Here is a 19,544-nt window from a genome sequence, read left to right as displayed (position 1 = left end):
CTGGGTGCAACTTTTGTGTAAGTGAAATTTTTTAATACGGAGAATATATTTTTTTTTTTGCTCCAGACCTTAGCAGAGGTACTTCTCCAAAATCGTACTTTTCACACTTTTTTTCAGCAATTTTTTAGAGATAGTAAATGTTTGATTTTTTGACTAGCTTTATACATAATAGATAGTAAAAATGTTGAAGTTTACACCACTATTTTTAGTGTTGCAATATTTTGATTAGTTTAGCTGCTACAACATTTCTACGAAATGTGGGATGCGCATCCCAATTTACCTCGCTCGTCCCTTTTTACCCCGTTTGACGGTATATAAAAAGCAAAAAAGAGAAATAAAGTTTCTGAAAATTGATTTTGGGTCAGGCTTTTGATGGGCTTTCTGCCATGCCATCTTTAAAGTTCCACTTGTCATCATAAAGAGCTACATAACCTTGTCCTTTCACTCCCTTGTTGCTTCAAGACTATAAAGTTGTGTGTTTAACAATGAGTTCTATATCACTACTTGAAAATTTGCTCTGTGACAGAGATGGTGGCTTTAGCATAGCATAGCATAGCATAGTAATGTTGGCACTGAACAATAGGCCTGATATGGTCTGTCGCAGATTCTTTGTATTATTTTCTCTTTCACTTGTAAGTAAAGGTAAAAATCCATTACTAAATTCTTGGATAAATTTTAAATTTCCCTAATATCATAAATATATTAGAACACTAGAACAATTATATACACTGATTTCTTCTTAAATTACAGTTCATATACCCACTGTAACTGAGTAAATATTGATTACTGCTGTTTCATGAGGAATATTAAGTATCTATTCATCCTATTAAAATGAATTTTTCTTTCAGGTTCATTTCTCTTATCATAAAAATGAGTAAAATTGATTTTAAATTGAGAATTAGGCAATTGTACATCTAAAGTAGGTATTGAATTGATGGTAATCTCAGAAACCTTGAATTAGTGAAGTGTGCCAAGATGACTTCAGTGGATGAAACTGAAAGTGACAGAACTCCTGTGTGCAGCGTGACTATCACACCTACAGAGGAGAAGTCTAAAACTGTTGATAATGTTGGTGGAGCAGCTGGGACTCAGAAAAGTTTTGGCAGTGATCAAAGTTTCAGTAATTTGCTGCCACCTCCTGTTGCATCCCTTGCAGCTTCATTTAGTGAGTATATACATTTTCCTTTCACTTAAAAAAAGTTTAGAATTATTAATTGCAAAGAAGAATAGAAATGATGGATGTACTTTTTTACTTGATAAAAATTTGTATATAGGAAATTATTAATATTTTTGTTTGTTAGATGTTGATACAGATAAATTTTATCACATGGAATTAAATTTGCATAAAAGTGACAATTGAATTTTGCTTGTTAGATGTTATTACATATAAATTTGATCAGATAGAATTAAATTTGTATGAAAGTAACAATCGAATAATTTTTCTTTGCGCCAGGTGAACCCATTCTGCCTGGCGCCTGCATCACCCCCAGGATGGACTCTCTAGCTGCTCCAGCGCCCGTCCAGTCGTCCGTCTTCACGGCCAACAAGCCCAAGAACTCCCTTACTGCTGCCAGCCTTTCAACGGCCTCTGCAACTGGTATATCTTGAACTCAACATACCAAACTGATGGAAATATTTAAAAAAATGATATACTTCATTTTGAATGATGAAAATATTGAAAAAATTAAGTACTTCATTTTGAAGAAACACCTGTACTATATCGATTTCCAAATTGTTGATTTTTATAATTATGTATGGAATCAAAAAGTGGGCTGCGTGATTATACAGATTGCCTATTTCCTGATTTTCATTCCGTGCTGAAATGTACCTACACGCAATAAAGTGATAGTTCTACTCATTGTACAAGTATGTGTGTTCTAAGTTCTACACGCAGTATCACTGTGATGTAAGTACTAACTTAGTTCTACTCTCAGTACCACTGTGATGTAAGTACTAACTTAGTTCTACACGCAGTACCACAGTGATGTATGTACTAACTTAGTTCTACTGTCAGTACCAGTGTGATGTAAGTACTAACTTAGTTCTACTCTCAGTACCACTGTGATGTAAGTACTAACTTAGTTCTACTCTCAGTACCACTGTGATGTAAGTACTAACTTAGTTCTACTCTCAGTACCACTGTGATGTAAGTACTAACTTAGTTCTACTCTCAGTACCACTGTGATGTAAGTACTAACTTAGTTCTACTCTCAGTACCACTGTGATGTAAGTACTAACTTAGTTCTACTCTCAGTACCACTGTGATGTAAGTACTAACTTAGTTCTACTCTCAGTACCACTNTGGAACGGAATTGCTGCATTTTGTTTAGGCCGCAGCGCGTCTACCCAACAACTGATGTAATCGGTATGCTTTTCACGATTATATTTGAATTATATTTGTTTGGAAGTCAATTAAGTTCAATCTGCTTGTGTGTCAATCATGTTGAACCAGTACTGACAGAACGAAATCCTGCTGCGCATTAAGCGTTGAAACTGTCCACCAACAAAGGATTTTAATTTTACCTAACTAGGAAATTCTGCAGGTAGTATAAATTGAATCTGTCTACCAACGAAATACTATATCACTTATATTGCTGAACTTAACACAACTATTATAACTTCTACATTGAATTGTACGTACATAACATTCTGAAGTATATTAAGAAAAATTCCTTATTCTGACATAATGTTGACGCAGGGAACCCGCGCAACAAGGTGGCACTCCGCAAAGGGCGTGGCCTGATGGACTGGGTGCGGCTGGGACACACACAACCTGACCTCGCGGGCACCGGGGGGCGACTGCTGCAGGTCACGCCCCGGCAGCTCGCTAAGCACAACACCAGGACTGATGCCTGGCTGGCTCTTAGAGGTCAGTAATGGCCTCGTTTTTTTTGACATCTTTGTCAAAATTATCTATTTGTTAACCCCAGTTGTTCAGTAGAGTTTGTACTGAGCAATGATTCAGAAGCGAATCATGCTATTTGTTTAGGTGTTGAATTTTTCCTAGTTACTCGTATGAAACTGATGCAAGGGAATAAGTTAACTAAGGCTAATTAGATTCGCATGAGAAAGAATTATCTTTTTATTTCTAAAGAACTGGTTTTTGTTGCTCTAGGATCTGAATTGCTCTCTGTCTCGAACATTTGGCTAATATTGTCGACATCAATTGAGCTTCGCACTTGGAAAACATTAGTAACATGTCATTTTAAATCTCATGCCAACTTTAATTACGATGTTGCGTTATCTTATGAACGTCTAATAAGGCGTACAAATTACGTAGCACATGTGAGTAATTATATTAACCCAGATGCCAGGTAAAGTGTACAAGAAATTACCTATGTAACAAATTACAGTAATTACCGGTACGGTTGTCAGGTAAAGTGTACAACGTGACGCCATATTTCGAGTATCATCCTGGCGGTGAAGACGAGCTCAGCCGCGGCATCGGCAGAGACGCCACGGAGCTCTTCAATGAGGTGCGTGCATGTATGATGAATATAAATCTCAATAATGAATGTGAATAATCAGCGGGAAATTCACGCAGCGGTTCTGAAATGAGATGTGTTGCGCGTGTATACACGGTAATTCTGGAGATTATTATTTGTTAAAGGTTTATAATTAAAGTTTGATATGGTAAAATCATTATCATTAAAATTTTATATATTTACTTTATGGAAACACACGGGAATTCTGTATATTATAATATAGGTTTATTATTAAAATATGACAGGAACACTGTAATTTTGGAAATGAGACGCGTGTTTCGACATGACGAAGTCACCGGTGTTATTGGGCAGCAATGTTATGAAACTTTTGGCTTATACATATTAAGTATGAAAATGAATGAAATGAAATGTTTGGCTTGCAATAATTACGAAGCTTTAGGTGCGTCGAGTCTGGCATCTGCTTTAGTTCAGCAATCATAGACATTGATCGATAAATAATTGAGATGATGAATTATCCTTACGTGACCCAGAATTCAATAGTAAAGAATCGGTGTCAGTAATTTGTGACAACGCAATTATTAAACTGTTCCCTATTATTTCAAACAAAATTATGGATCAGCAGCAATACATTTTTATGTAACAATTACGGAACATTTGTGCGCACAAGTGTATTACGGAGGTCATGGTTCTTGTACAGAAATAAAGTAAACATTAATTAAATAATTACCGAGACAACTTTTAATCGTTTTTGTGTGGATCCTAATTTTGTAATTGCCACTTGCTTATTTTGTGGAAGTTCACGTATGGCGGTATGGGTGAACTTAATGGTTGCGTGGATCCTACCTAATCTTGCTATTGTCTGACGTATTTTGTTTAGGGGCATAAATGGGTGAACTTTAAGTGTGTGCAGATATTATTCTTGCAATTCAATCTGGCGACCAAAACGCGAAATTAAGGCTTACGTATTATGTGATCCATTGTGCATTAGTGGGTGAAGTTAATGAGTGTGTGAATCAATAAGCTCGCTATAACTGTTATCATTTCCACTGTTTACCAAATTATTCAATGATATTTGGTTTTAAAACCCCGAAAAACCCCCATTCTATGGTTTTTAAAACCATGGGTTAGGTTTTAAAACCTGGATTAGACAACTTAGAATTCATTTCACTAACTTTATCCTTGAATTTCACTAATTTCATCCTTGAATTTCACTAATTTCATCCTTTATATGTTTATCCATGTTTATTTCACCTTATAGTGTGATATGTTTATCCATGTATATCTAATTTTTATACTGTCATATATGTTTATCCATGTTTATCTCACCTTATAGTGTCATAAATAATGTATCTTACCTATATGCTTATGTTCAGCAAATAATGTGATTCATAAGTTCAGCATATAATAGCATAGTCACTGTTTATTGAGCTTGCTGTCTGTAGAGTGCGCTATGTTCATTGAATATGCACTGAATTTTCATCCACAACAACTCATGGATCGGCGATGGTGTCTGAATTATTTCGTATTAGAATGTTTTATTTGTTTTGAAACATTTAGTGATGTCATTCCTGCACTTCATTATAGTTTTTGTTCTATTGATCAAGCCTTAGTTACTTATTTATACACGTGACTTTTTGATCAACATAATGAAGATTGTTTGAACTATTAATAACGATTATTTGAACGACATAATAACCTGATTTATACATGTGCCCTTTATTACTCAATTCTGAACCTTGCTTGTTGTCTCCTGACCGCTGTGAACCTGTGGTAGTATAGTATCAGAAATACTTACAAGCTCATAACTATTTATGTTATTTATATTATAAGTATGCTTAACTCCATCAGCCGATCAAGCTAAACCTACCAATGATGAACAAGAAATCGGCCGGCCCGTGTAATTGGACGAGTTTTTATAGTTTTTAATATTATTACTATTATTAATATTAGTTTGTATTGACTCTTGGTATTTTCGTCGTCATGCTACATCAATATTGAATGACGTTCGCACACTCAGAAAAATAAGTGAGACTTTGTTCAGGTATCCCGACCCAGTTTAGTCCGGCAGAAGGACGTGTCAGCGCTAAGTCCGCTCTCTGCTCACGCTGAGTAAAAAGTGTCAATATTTGGACAATATTACCCATGATTTTCATGTGTGCAGGTGTATCCTGACGGTGACATGAGTCAGCTCCTCGACAAGGTCGTGGTGTCGGCGGAGACCAAGTGGAGTCCTGCAGGAGCTGGTGATGGTCCTAGTGTGGTGGAATGCGTGATTATACAGATTGCCTATTTCCTGATTTTCATTCCGTGCTGGAATGTGCCTACACGCAATAAAGTGATAGTTCTACTCATTGTACAAGTGTGTGTGTTCTACGTTGTGTGTTCATTGTACAAGTGTGTTCTCAGTACCACTGTGATGTAAGTACTAACTTAGTTCTACTCTCAGTACCACTGTGATGTAAGTACTAACTTAGTTCTACTCTCAGTATCACGTCGCAATACTCGTAAAATATTTGTTAGATTGAATAACCAATGGACGCTGTATATAGTATATGCTGCAATGATGTCAGCGAGACCGCTGCTTACGTGCCTACGAGACCGTCGTTTTCGGGCTAGCGAGACCGCCGTCTGCGTGCCTGCGAGACCGCCGTCTGCGTGCCTGCGAGACCGCCGTCTGCGGGCCTGCGAGACCGCCATATGCGTGCCTGCGAGACCGCCGTCTGCGTGACAGCGAGACCGCTGTCTGCGTGCCTGCGAGACGATGTCGGCGAGAAACATTGTCAGGTAAAGTGTACAACAAATGTAACAAATTACAGTAATTATCATTACAATTGTCAGGTAAAGTGTACAACGTGACGCCATATTTCGAGTATCATCCTGGCGGTGAAGACGAGCTCAGCCGCGGCATCGGCAGAGACGCCACGGAGCTCTTCAATGAGGTGCGTGCATGTATGATGAATATAAATCTCAATAATGAATGTGAATAATCAGCGGGAAATTCACGCAGCGGTTCTGAAATGAGATGTGTTGCGCGTGTATACACGGTAATTCTGGAGATTATTATTTGTTAAAGGTTTATAATTAAAGTTTGATATGGTAAAATCATTATCATTAAAATTTTATATATTTACTTTATGGAAACACACGGGAATTCTGTATATTATAATATAGGTTTATTATTAAAATATGACAGGAACACTGTAATTTTGGAAATGAGACGCGTGTTTCGACATGACGAAGTCACCGGTGTTATTGGGCAGCAATGTTATGAAACTTTTGGCTTATACATATTAAGTATGAAAATGAATGAAATGAAATGTTTGGCTTGCAATAATTACGAAGCTTTAGGTGCGTCGAGTCTGGCATCTGCTTTAGTTCAGCAATCATAGACATTGATCGATAAATAATTGAGATGATGAATTATCCTTACGTGACCCAGAATTCAATAGTAAAGAATCGGTGTCAGTAATTTGTGACAACGCAATTATTAAACTGTTCCCTATTATTTCAAACAAAATTATGGATCAGCAGCAATACATTTTTATGTAACAATTACGGAACATTTGTGCGCACAAGTGTATTACGGAGGTCATGGTTCTTGTACAGAAATAAAGTAAACATTAATTAAATAATTACCGAGACAACTTTTAATCGTTTTTGTGTGGATCCTAATTTTGTAATTGCCACTTGCTTATTTTGTGGAAGTTCACGTATGGCGGTATGGGTGAACTTAATGGTTGCGTGGATCCTACCTAATCTTGCTATTGTCTGACGTATTTTGTTTAGGGGCATAAATGGGTGAACTTTAAGTGTGTGCAGATATTATTCTTGCAATTCAATCTGGCGACCAAAACGCGAAATTAAGGCTTACGTATTATGTGATCCATTGTGCATTAGTGGGTGAAGTTAATGAGTGTGTGAATCAATAAGCTCGCTATAACTGTTATCATTTCCACTGTTTACCAAATTATTCAATGATATTTGGTTTTAAAACCCCGAAAAACCCCCATTCTATGGTTTTTAAAACCATGGGTTAGGTTTTAAAACCTGGATTAGACAACTTAGAATTCATTTCACTAACTTTATCCTTGAATTTCACTAATTTCATCCTTGAATTTCACTAATTTCATCCTTGAATTTCACTAATTTCATCCTTTAGTTCTTGAGCATTTTGAGTCTAATCTTGAGATTAAAACGCCATATCTCGTACAGGTGCACAAGTGGGTTAACTTCGAGAGCATGCTGGCCAAGTGCCTGGTAGGACATCTGGTTGAGGACTCTCCTACATCCTGCAGCAAAGTCCTACGTAAGCCCCAGGAAGCCTTCCTTCCTCTCCTCAACTCCTTCGCTAGGTTACTAACCGAGGGTGAGGCCCTTATTGGCATTTCATTCCATATTACATTATTATTATTCACGTTTTGCTCGCAAGCCTCGACACCGCACTCTGAGAAGTGAGCAAGACGTTTTTCTAAAAAGTGATGCACTTTTAAGTGTTTTGTGTGGGTCATCTCGACCCAGTTTGGCCCAGCAAAAGGGCCAAACATGACCCAGTTAGGCCCCGCTGTCCCTGTGATCTATCACATTAATGTCTCATATGCGTGAAAACTTCTCTGGCCCTATATATGTTTCCGCACAGATTGCTTGCACTAATCATACCTTGTGGTATCACGACATTTATTATTATGATTTCCCTGTGTGCGTGGATCCACACAAAAAACCATGCAATGTGGTGTTTAATGTGATGTCATCTGCTCCCTATCTGTAAAAACGTTCATATGTGGTTTCGACTCCCATTAACAAATTTAAGAGGTTACTCAAGTTCTGATTTCAAATCCCGTTAACAAATTTAAGAGGTTACTCAGGTTCTTATTTCGACTCCCGTTAACAAATTCAAGAGGTTACTCAAGTTCTGATTTCAAATCCCGTTAACAAATTTAAGAGGTTACTCAGGTTCTTATTTCGACTCCCGTTAACAAATTTAAGAGGTTACTCAGGTCTTATTTCGACTCCCGTTAACAAATTAAGAGGTTACTCAGGTTCTTATTTCGACTCCCGTTAACAAATTTAAGAGGTTACTCAGGTCTTATTTCGACTCCCGTTAACAAATGTAAGAGGTTACTCAGGTTCTTATTTCGACTCCCGTTAACAAATTCAAAGGTTACTCAGGTTCTCATCAGTCCAATATTGCTGTACTTTACTTGGGCTTATCCAACAAATAGTTTGATGCAGTCTAGAAGCGCACCTTATTAATGCTATTCATCAGGTTACATTCTAATTAATAATGAAATTAACAGTCATGATCACAAACAATAAGCGTGCAAACTGCAAGACGTTACGTTTCATATGTTGCATTTTTTACAATAGTATTAGCAATCTTAATAGGCCTTATTTCAGTCCAAGATATACGGGATCGTAGTCGCTTCTTTTAACGTTGTTTATTTATTTGGTCCCAAGTTCAGTCTGGTTTCTGCTGCAAAATAAATATAATAATATATAATATAAATAAAATAATAAAGAAATTGTTCTTTGATGGCATTATTTTCTGTACAGCATGCAAATATCTGGCTTTGGTTTCTGAAGTATAGCTTGTTGAATGTCTTCTGGTGTATAGATAATTTTGTTGGCTTGTTGCTTGTTGAATATCTCCTGGTGTATAGATTTGTTGATATTGTTGAATGTATCATGTCTTCATAGTCTTCATGATACTTGCCTCATGTCTTCATAGTCTTCATGATACTTGCCTTACGTTTCTCACTAAGTAACTAACAGCTCAACAATTGGCATACATTCCAACATCTTAAATATATTCTATTGGCAAACGTAATAGTTTTGAAACAAGCTGTGTTGAGTGATGATAGTTATAAAGCTTACACAAATTATTATATGTATTTAGGTTTTGATTTTTATTTAATTACACAGGCAGAGGCAAGTCTCCGTCCCGGTCGACCAAAGACGACACGGTGCCTAAGTTGCCTCCGCTGTCGCCCACCCAGTCGTGCGGTAGGCGCTTTACTGCCTCATTTGTATTGACGTTATTTAAGACTTTGAATTTTACATTGTTTTTTAATTTAAAGGTTATTATTTTGATTTCGTTATTTGTAGCCGAGGGGTCATACTATTTAAACTTGCTCAATTAAGCGCAGCGTCCTAAGTAAACGTAGTGGCCTAAGTAAACGTAGCGGCCTTAGTACACCTAGCGTTCTTAGTACACCTGGCGGCCTAAGTACACGTAGCGACCCGAGTACATGTGGCGGCTTAAGTACATGCAGCGACCTAAGTACCTGCAGCGACCTAAGTACACGTAGCGACCTGAGTACATGTGGCGGCCTAAGTACATGCAGCGGCCTAAGTGCGCGTAGCGGCTACTTTCTCGTCTGTGATTTTTGGCTATATCTTGAAAATACGTCAGTGCTTTTGCATGGCTCAACGCCTCATTAGTTCCAGGATTGAGTTAATCTAGCGTTGAGGGGCTATAGTTATGATTGTCATTATGATATATGCGAATATATTAGCTCCGGTGAACAATCATGATGAAAGTATATAAGCAGACAAAATTGAAGGCTTTTATAGCTTTGCCTGTATACATGCATCTCATACTCTTATGTCTTTCTTCGATTATAATAGTAGTATATCTGTGAAATACAGACATTTCTGTGTCATCAAATCTTTTATGGTGGTCTAACTCAGTCTGTATTATTCCCGCTGACTCTCCACCACACAGACTGTATTATTCCCGCTGACTGTCAGCAACACAGACTGTATTATTCCCGCTGACTCTCCACCACACAGTCTGTATTATTCCCAATGATAGTCAGCAACACAGACTGTATTATTCCCATTTTTAATTTAAAGGTTATTATTTTGATTTCGTTATTTGTAGCCGAGGGGTCGTACTATTAAAACTTGCTCAATTAAGCGCAGCGGCCTAAGTAAACGTAGCGGCCTTAGTACACCTAGCGTTCTTAGTACACCTGGCGGCCTAAGTACACGTAGCGACCCGAGTACATATTGCGGCCTAAGTACATGCAGCGGCCTTAGTGCACATAGCGACCTAAGTACACATAGCGACTTGAATACACGTAGCGGCCTAAATACCTGCAGCGACCTCAATACACGCAGCGACCTAAGTACACGTAGCGACCTGAGTACATGTGGCGGCCTAAGTACATGCAGCGGCCTAAGTGCGCGTAGCGGCTATTTTCTCGTCTGTGATTGGTGGTTATATCTTGAAAATACGTCAGTGCTATTGCAAGGCACAATGTTTCATTAGTTCCATGATTGAGTTAATCTAGCGTTAAGGGGATTTAATTGTGAGTGTCTGTATGATATATGCGAAGATATCAAGTCCGGTGAACAATCATTATGAATGTATGAGTGTATTGTAGTGATGGCTTTTATAGCTTTGCCTGTATATATGCATCTCTTGCTCTTATGTCTTTCTTCGATTATATATATCTGTAAAATACAGGCAATTCTCTGTCATTGAATCTTTTATGGATGGTGGCTTAACTCAGTCTGTATTATTCCCGCTGACTGTCAGCAACACAGTCTGTATAATTCCCGCTGACTGTCCACCACACAGGGACTGTAGAGGCCCGGCAGCCCTCGTACGACTGGTACCAGAGCAATACAGCCGTCACAGTCACGGTGTACAGTCGCTGGCCGCGGATCACACATCGCCACTGTACAGTTCATCTCAAAAACAAGGTTCGCATGAAGCTTCTGACGTTTGTTTATAATACAGTTTCAGGAATTTATCAATTTATCCTGCTGTTCCTTCGTAGGTATTATTCTTGTATAATCTTATGTATCCATTTGTCTATTGATCATAATGTGTATGTATAAAGAAAATTATTAGATCAAAAATTGAAGTTTTTTTCTTAAATTGGTGTAAATAAACATATTTAAACAGATATATTGTTCTATAATTTTAAACGAGGGTTGAGTATGAATTCTATATTTTTTGTATAATGTGGCTATGAACGGGTGGCTTTTTTAGCGAGCATACATTAATTTCATTTTTATCAACGGGATTCGGCATAACAGTATAATAAAATTGATGGTATTATCGATCCTGGGCATAAGGGGAAAAGTGCTAGTTCACAATGAAAGGCAAAATGTTTTGCTGTCTCTCTTGATGCCCTAGACTCTGTTTTGGCTTCATAATTTGCTTAAGAACCAGGCTCCGTTCTATTAAAACTCACTCTCAAGTACATATAGCGGCCTAAGTACACGTAACGGCTAAGTAAACATAGCGGCCCAAGTACCCATAGCGACCGATTTCTCGTCTATGATTGGCGTGTTTAGCTTGGAAATCCATCAGTAATTGGCTGACGTAGTTACAAACTCGTAACTATTTGTAATGTTTACGTGATTGTAAAGTTTTATTTGGTTACAGACATTGAGTGTAGACCTGCTGGTGCAGCGGAGGTGTTACAGACTACGGCTCGACCTCAGCAGACCAGTCAAGCAGGGACAGTTTACAGTGAGTTGATAATGATACTATAGCATCAGTGATAATGATATTAGTGACAGAGGAATGGTGCTAGAGTAAGAATGGTGCTAGAGTAATAATGGTGCTAGAGTAAGAATGGTGCTAGAGTAATAATGGTGCTAGAGTAAGAATGGTGCTAGAGTAAGAATGGTGTTAAGAGTAGGAATGATGAGGGCTTTGATTTACCAGCGGCAACAATTTCGAGATAATGGAGTTTCTGAATGATGAATTCTTTGCAAGTCTTGCATTCAGCACATTTTTTTGTGAGCTAAGGACTTTTTCCCTGTAATTAAAACCCGCTTTAATTTATTTACAATTATTTTAAATCCACTTATTTCCCCATCTTGATGTATAAAGTGCCCAGAAGTTAACCGTGAGTTCGTATTGAATACCTTGCCTTGAACCATGATGTACAGGTACGGGTGGGTGGTGGTGGATGTGGTACAGTCACCATCGAGGTGATGAAGGTAGAAGAAGGCATCAGATGGACCAACATCGGCCTCGCGCTGCCTGGCAACGAAGACTTCGTTGATGTCGAGACGATGGCGGTGAGATTAAAGTCTGTTGCTAACGTCAAGCTGGAGTTAAATAAAATAAAACAGAAGCTTGACTTTTGGTCTACAAATGTCTGCGAGAAAACTCGTTTGATTTTTTGGAGAAAATTAAAGATTTTTGATCTTAATAATTGAAATGGCTCCACGAAATATGTTCTGCCAAATTACATATACTGATAAACATTGAAACTAATCTCAGACTATAAGGTGGATGGCTTCAAACGCTTCATATCGAACACTAGTATAATATATTTTGAACGTCTTTACAATTTCAAATGCCTTCAAGAAGCTTTATTTAAACTAAATAATCCCACAGACATGTCAATTCTAATTCATCTGATGAGCTTGTAGATTGCAGGCTCTGTAAGGACTGACGATAACATAATGGCTAAAACAACATTAGCGATTACTACGTGGTTATGAAATGCTGTTTTGTTTAGATTATCATGCCAAAACAAGTCCCGTTCTCTCACAGAAAAGGTCAATAAGGGCTAAGGTAATGATTTAATGTTGAGTCATATATATGACTATACATTTAATTGACGTGATCATCTGTTGGGATGTAGCATTGAATAAAGCAGCTGGTCATATGTATTGTATTAAAAACAGTACAGTAGTATTGTGTTATAAATTGTATTACTTAATTATCATTAATTACTTAATTAATTGTAAGAGTATTCTATTATAAATGGTACAGCGCGTGTACCATTTATTACAGCGCGAGTACCATTTATTACAGCGCGAGTACCATTTATTACAGCGCATGTACTATTTATTACAGCGCGAGTAATGCCTGTACCTGCAGGGTACCACACATACCTCAGGGTACCTTCCTACGGTTAGTACCTGCCTGTACCTGCGGGGTACCATACATGCCTCAGGGTAATATTTAAAATTCAAGTCTGCAAACAAACTTTGACAAGTATATTCAAAATCAATATCTTCACTTCATCTATAATTCATTGAGTGAATAGTAATGCATAATAATGATGATATATCTTATGAAACATTGAGTATATTATATTACTTTATTATTTGGATTATATTGAATATAATGTAAACTGTGCAGCGGCCATAAGCAAGCCTTACACCGCCGTGCCTGAGGAGCTCAGCGTCGCCGCCTGGACCAGCGACGTGGCGACACCTGGCAACTGCCTCCACTATCTCGTCAAGGTTTATATATACATGGTTATGTCATATCTTATAGTCATGTATATGTCATATCTTATAGTCATGTTTATGTCATATATTTTAGTGTCATCAGAGCTGGGCAGCGCTACTTTGAAATGTAGCGGCGCTACCGCTACCGCTGCATGCTCTAAATGTAGCGGGCGCTACCGAAACCGCTACAGTAAAATGTAGCGCCGCTACATTAGCCGCTACAATGACCAAAATTATTGGAAATCTCTAAATATTTATTGTTCTGCTATTGGGATTTACTCATAAACATTTAATGGTAATATAGGTACGTAACATTTTCAAAACATATCAGTGCAATTTTATTGCAATTAACCTAACCGTAATATTACTGGTTAGATACAGTAAATAAAAGTTAGTTATTTTTATGTTTTACCTGTCCTACATGGATGTCTGCTTTAATCTACCAATCTCAAAAATTATCCTCATATACATATAAAAAATCAGTCTTTTATCTGTATATGTATATGTGGATTATTTTTGAGATTGGTAGATTAAAGTAGACATCCATATAGGGAAGGTGAAACATAAAAATAACTGTGCAAAAATAACTAAGCAAACTGAAATATGAAAAAAAGACGTATCAAAAGGACGTATCAGTGCTACGGCCGCTCTCTGCTCACGCTATGGGTAAAAAGTGTCAATATTTGGACAATATAAGCCATGATTTTTATATGTGTAGTTGTATCCCGACGGTGACATGAGTCAGCTCCTCGTATGCCTAAACAGTGTCATTATTTGGACAATATAACCATGAGTTTTATGTGTGCAGGTGTATCACCTGCCACTGTACTCAGTCGAGGAGCTGTTCCAGCACCACAGCCGCCTCTGGTTCACCTCAGGACGTCCTCGACCACTACCAGGATCACACCACCTGGTGTCCCTGGCAGAAGGAGTCCCTGTCGAGCGCCTGTCTAGAGGGGAAGGGGAGGGTGTCAGGGAGATACAGGACTCTGGCGATGCTCCTGTAGGAGACGTCGCCCTCCTAGCGGCAGGCACCGGCATCACTCCTATGATATCCGTCATGCTCGACTCCCTCGCTCTTAGGAGGTTGAGTAAACGTTTTTTCGTTTAATTAACGTTGAGTAAACGTTTTCTCGTTGAATTCGATGACGAGGTTTGGGTCGCGTGATGTGATTGTCAACTCCTATGATATCCGTCATGCTCGACTCCCTCGCTCTTAAGAGGTGCTGGTTCACCTACCATCAGAGATCTGGGCCTATACTTTCAAAAAAGTTAAGAGATCGGAAGTTCATCAGCCAGTCATTGACTGCATTTCAAACAAAATCCACCAATCATAGACAAGAAAATAGAGCGTAAGTACTTACGTTCACTTGCAAGTTTTAAAAGTATGGCCCCTGCTGGCGTTGAGCTAATGTTAAACTTGACGTTGTTTTATTGAATTAACCTTAAGTAAACGTTGTTTTGTTGAATTAACGTTAAGTAAACGTTGTTTTGTTGAATTAACTTTGAGTAAACATTGTTTCATTGAATTAACTTTGAGTAAACGTTGTTTTGTTGAATTAACGTTAAGTAAACGTTGTTTTGTTGAATTGATGTTAAGTAAACGTTGTTTCGTTGAATTAACTTTGAGTAAACATTGTTTCATTGAATTAACTTTGAGTAAACGTTGTTTCGTTGAATTAACTTTGAGTAAACGTTGTTTTGTTGAATTAACGTTAAGTAAACGTTGTTTTGTTGAATTGATGTTAAGTAAACGTTGTTTTATTGAATTAACGTTGAGTAAACGTTGTTTCAACGTCATATGCCTGTGGCACGGACCTATGGGATTGATGAAACCTGACCTTCCAATCAAATGACGTTCAAACTAGGTGGATTACATGGTTATTTAGTTAAAACAGTATTGTTTACGTGCTGACCTCATTAAATAACATTTATTACGTGTTGATCACGTTAAACAACTTTGGTTACGTGTTGATTTGATTAAACAACGTTCTTTACGACTCGATTTCGTGCCAGTCGTGTTTTTTATACTTGATTTAAAAAATAAATAACATTTTTTCATATGAAATTATTAGAAATTTTTATTATTTTCTGTTCTTTACTTAGGGTTTAAAGAATGTTTCTAAAATATACCTTCCTCATGTCTCAATTGAAATGAGCAATGTAGGAGACGTTAATTTGCTGTAAATTTATTTTAGTCTGTACAGCGTTTTTTCTTTGGTCTACTAATGGCAAACTTCGTTTAGGGCTTTAGCTTTTAATGTAAGAAATAGCGGTTAATACATCTGCCGACAATGGGATGAATTGATCGAAATTTTCAATCGTTCTACATTTCTCAGGCGCGTTCGACTGCTTTTCTTCAACAAGACAGAAGAAGATATACCCTGGCGAGATGAACTTGATAATTTAAGAGCAGAGAACAGCGAACTTCTTCAGGTAAGGCTGCACGGCCAGCCCTGTGAACAATTGAAATGAGCAATGTAGGAGACGTTAATTTGCTGTAAATTTATTTTAGTCTGTACAGCCTTTTATCTTTGGTCTACTAATGGCAAACTTTGCTTAAGGCTTTATATTTTAATAAAAACTATAGCGGTTAATACATCTGCCGACAAAGGGTTGAATTGACCGAAATCTTCAATCGTTCTACATTTCTCAGGCGCGTTCGACTGCTTTTCTTCAACAAGACAGAAGAAGATATACCTTGGCGAGATGAACTTGATAATCTCAGAGCAGAGAACAGCGAACTTCTTCAGGTGAGGCTGCACGGCCAGCCCTGTGAACCCAGGTTCAGTACGAGTTGTTGATACTTCTGTTCTCCGACCTGTTGATTTCTTCTGTTTTACTGATTACTGTTGGTTCTCCTGAGTTGCTAATTTATTGTTATTCGCTGATATAATCAATTTTTTCATTCTTCTACATCTTTCTTCTTACATTTAATTACATGTTCATCATAATCCTTATTCATGCAGAAGTTTTAATTGATAGCTTCCTTATCAGATCATTCACGGCTCGATGACTGCCTCCTACACCACCAGGTGCACCACTAACTGCCTCCTACACCACCAGGTGCACCACTAACTGCCTCCTACACCACCAGGTGCACCACTAACTGCCCCCTACACCACCAGGTGCACCACTAACTGCCCCCTACACCACCAGGTGCACCACGTGCTGTCGTGTGGGGGGCCGGGGTGGGGAGGGCTGAGGGGGCGCGTCTCCCTGCGGCTCCTCGAGCCTCTCCTGCCCGTCGGTGACGGCGGCCGCTGCGTCGTCCTCGCCGTCTGCGGACCAAAGGGCTTCACCGACGCCTCTACACAGTTAGTTATTAACAGTTAACTTTAAATAGATAGTTCTTTACAGTTAACTTTAATTAGATAGTTCTTTACAGTTATATTTAATTAGATAGTTCTTTACAGTAAACTTTAATTAGATAGTTCTTCACAGTTAACTCTTAATAGATAGTTCTTTACAGTTAACTTTAAATAGAAAGTTCTTTACAGTTAACTTTAGATAGATAGTTCTTTACAGTTAACTTTAACTCTACACAGTTAGTTCTTTACAGTTAACTTTAAGTAGATAGTTGTCCACAGTTAACTCTACGCAGTTAGTTCTCTACAGTTAACTCTACACAGTTAGTTCTCTACAGTTAACTCTACACAGTTAGTTCTCTACAGTTAACTCTACACAGTTAGTTCTTCACAGTTAACTTTAAATAGATAGTTGTCTACAGTTAACTCTACACGGTTAGTTCTCTACAGTTAACTCTACACAGTTAACTCTACACAGTTAGTTCTCAACAGTTAACTCTACACAGTTAGTTCTCAACAGTTAACTCTACACAGTAAGTTCTCTACAGTTAACTCTACACAGTTAGTTCTCTACAGTTAACTCCACACAGTTAGTTCTCTACAGTTAACTCTACACAGTTAATTCTCTACAGTTGACTCTACACAGTTAGTTCTCTACAGTTAACTCTACACAGTTAGTTCTCTATAGTTAACTCTACTCAGTTAGTGCTTCACAGTTAACTCTACACAGTTAGTTCTTTACAGTTAACTTTGAACAGTTCGGTCTTCATAGTCCCCTTGATCAGGGGGGACTGTGGTGTTTGTTGGGATAAACATGCACACAAAATCTGAAGGCAGTTTATTTGCAAGGAAAAATTATTTCCGATTTTTTGTGTTCTTATCGGGGGTTTTTAAATTTGAAGATAATAGTTATGTACCACGTTGAAAATAAATCTTCATACTCGAAAAATTTTACCGAATTATTTTTTTCCCAAAATTTTTTTTCCCAAGCTTTTAAGTTTATAGCTACTCAGGTATTTAAGTTTTTTTTTCTTTCAAGATATTCCAGGAACTAGGTTACCTGCTTGAAAATTTTCTCTGCTTCAAGTTTCTAACAACTTTCTTGTTTAAGGTGATGTTTTTTCCAGGATATTCGCACAGTTCGGGCTTGATAGTTTGCACTGCTCTATAGCTACTTTAATTTTTTAGGTAATATTTTTTTTCTTCCAGGATATTCGGGCAGTTGGGGTATCTTAAAGAAGATTATCACGCTTTCGTCGGGTGAACTTCAACGCTTGCCCTCATCTCACAAGATGGCAGGCAACCCACGACACACCTTCAGTACCAATACTCAATATTTTAATGGATGTTTGTGTTTTGATGCACCAACACGCAAATTTTTTGTTGTTATGAGACGTTAGTTAATGTCTATGAATCGGTTTTATGGTTAAAATGACTAAAATGGAAATCAGGCTTTATTTTATTTATTTTAAATCAATTTTGATTATGCACTTGAAACTTAGACTCTAACTAATCGAATCAGTCGGTGGGGATCATATTTTAGCTATGTGCAGTTCCATTGTACGTATATAAATACTGATTGATATATGACCGGTATAACAGCGTTGTTAATTCACAACCTAATTTGAAGTTTATCATGTCAAGATTAAGTTTAACATTTAATATTCGAATCTAGTCGTTGGTTGACCAGTTGAGTATTTAATCATACTCTTGGATTACAATCTTAAGATGCAAATAATTATGCACACTCAATTATTATCAATTGTTGTGTCCTTAATTAATGCGCTGCTACAAATCACGTCTTCGGCTGATGTCATAATCACTGTACTGCATTGTGTCCAAATATTTGTTAGGATTAAGTGAGAAATTCTCATATTTAGATTTCGTAAGAATATGAGTATGCATTTTTGACAGGTTATTTTTCGTGTTGAACTTGATTTGAATTTATTTTCATGACGTTGAGGTTCTGTAAAGAGCGTACACTGAGAGTCAAGACGTTGAGTGTTCAGTAAAGAGCGTACACTGAGAGTCAAGACGTTGAGTGTTCAGTTAAGAGCGTACAATGAGAGTCAAGACGTTGAGTGTTCTGTAAGGAGCGTTCACTGAGAGTCAAGACGTTGAGTGTTCTGTAAGAACGTTCACTGAGAGTCAAGATGTTGAGTGTTCTATAAAGAGCGTTCACTGAGAGTCAAGACGTTGAGTGTTCAATTGATTGAGAACGTCCTCACACACTGGACATTGATTAAAAGTTTCACTCTGATGCTCATTTTATGTATAGAAATATATATTTTATTCATGTGTTAGTTCATAGTTGCACAGTGATCAAGTTGTGCTTTTGCTAGCGTAATAACAATTTGATGTGAAACATTTATTGATGAAATCCTTGCACATTACATTGCCATGGGAAGCTATTGATCGTGTATCGTAATAATGCAATTAGTGATCGTGCGAATAATGGTCATATTGATGCGATTTAAGATCGCGTTAGTGATATTAATGATCGAATTAGTGCAATTAGTGATCGCATTTAGTGATCATGAATAGCATTCGTCTCGGTAGCTGCTCTATTGTATCGATGATC

General features: G+C 37.6%; 1 protein-coding gene across 1 annotated transcript; it reads left to right on the top strand.

Annotated features, from left to right (window-relative positions):
• Positions 1–853: 853 nt before the first annotated feature.
• LOC108671868 (cytochrome b5 reductase 4) lies at positions 854–19,164 on the top strand. The gene is made up of 14 exons (XM_047885248.1): positions 854–1,165; positions 1,454–1,597; positions 2,699–2,869; positions 3,376–3,476; positions 7,659–7,812; positions 9,366–9,446; positions 11,029–11,153; positions 11,845–11,931; positions 12,357–12,582; positions 13,564–13,667; positions 14,464–14,741; positions 15,995–16,091; positions 16,815–16,972; positions 18,173–19,164. Exons 1-14 carry the CDS (start codon positions 976–978, stop codon positions 18,225–18,227), a joined length of 1,971 nt encoding a protein of 656 aa, XP_047741204.1. The 5' UTR covers positions 854–975; the 3' UTR covers positions 18,228–19,164.
• The last annotated feature ends 380 nt before the right edge of the window (positions 19,165–19,544 follow it).

This window comes from Hyalella azteca, unplaced genomic scaffold, assembly GCF_000764305.2.
Source record: "Hyalella azteca isolate HAZT.00-mixed unplaced genomic scaffold, Hazt_2.0.2 contig2126, whole genome shotgun sequence".
Taxonomy (NCBI): Eukaryota; Metazoa; Arthropoda; class Malacostraca; order Amphipoda; family Hyalellidae; genus Hyalella; species Hyalella azteca.
This window is presented reverse-complemented; position numbering and strand designations above follow the sequence as displayed.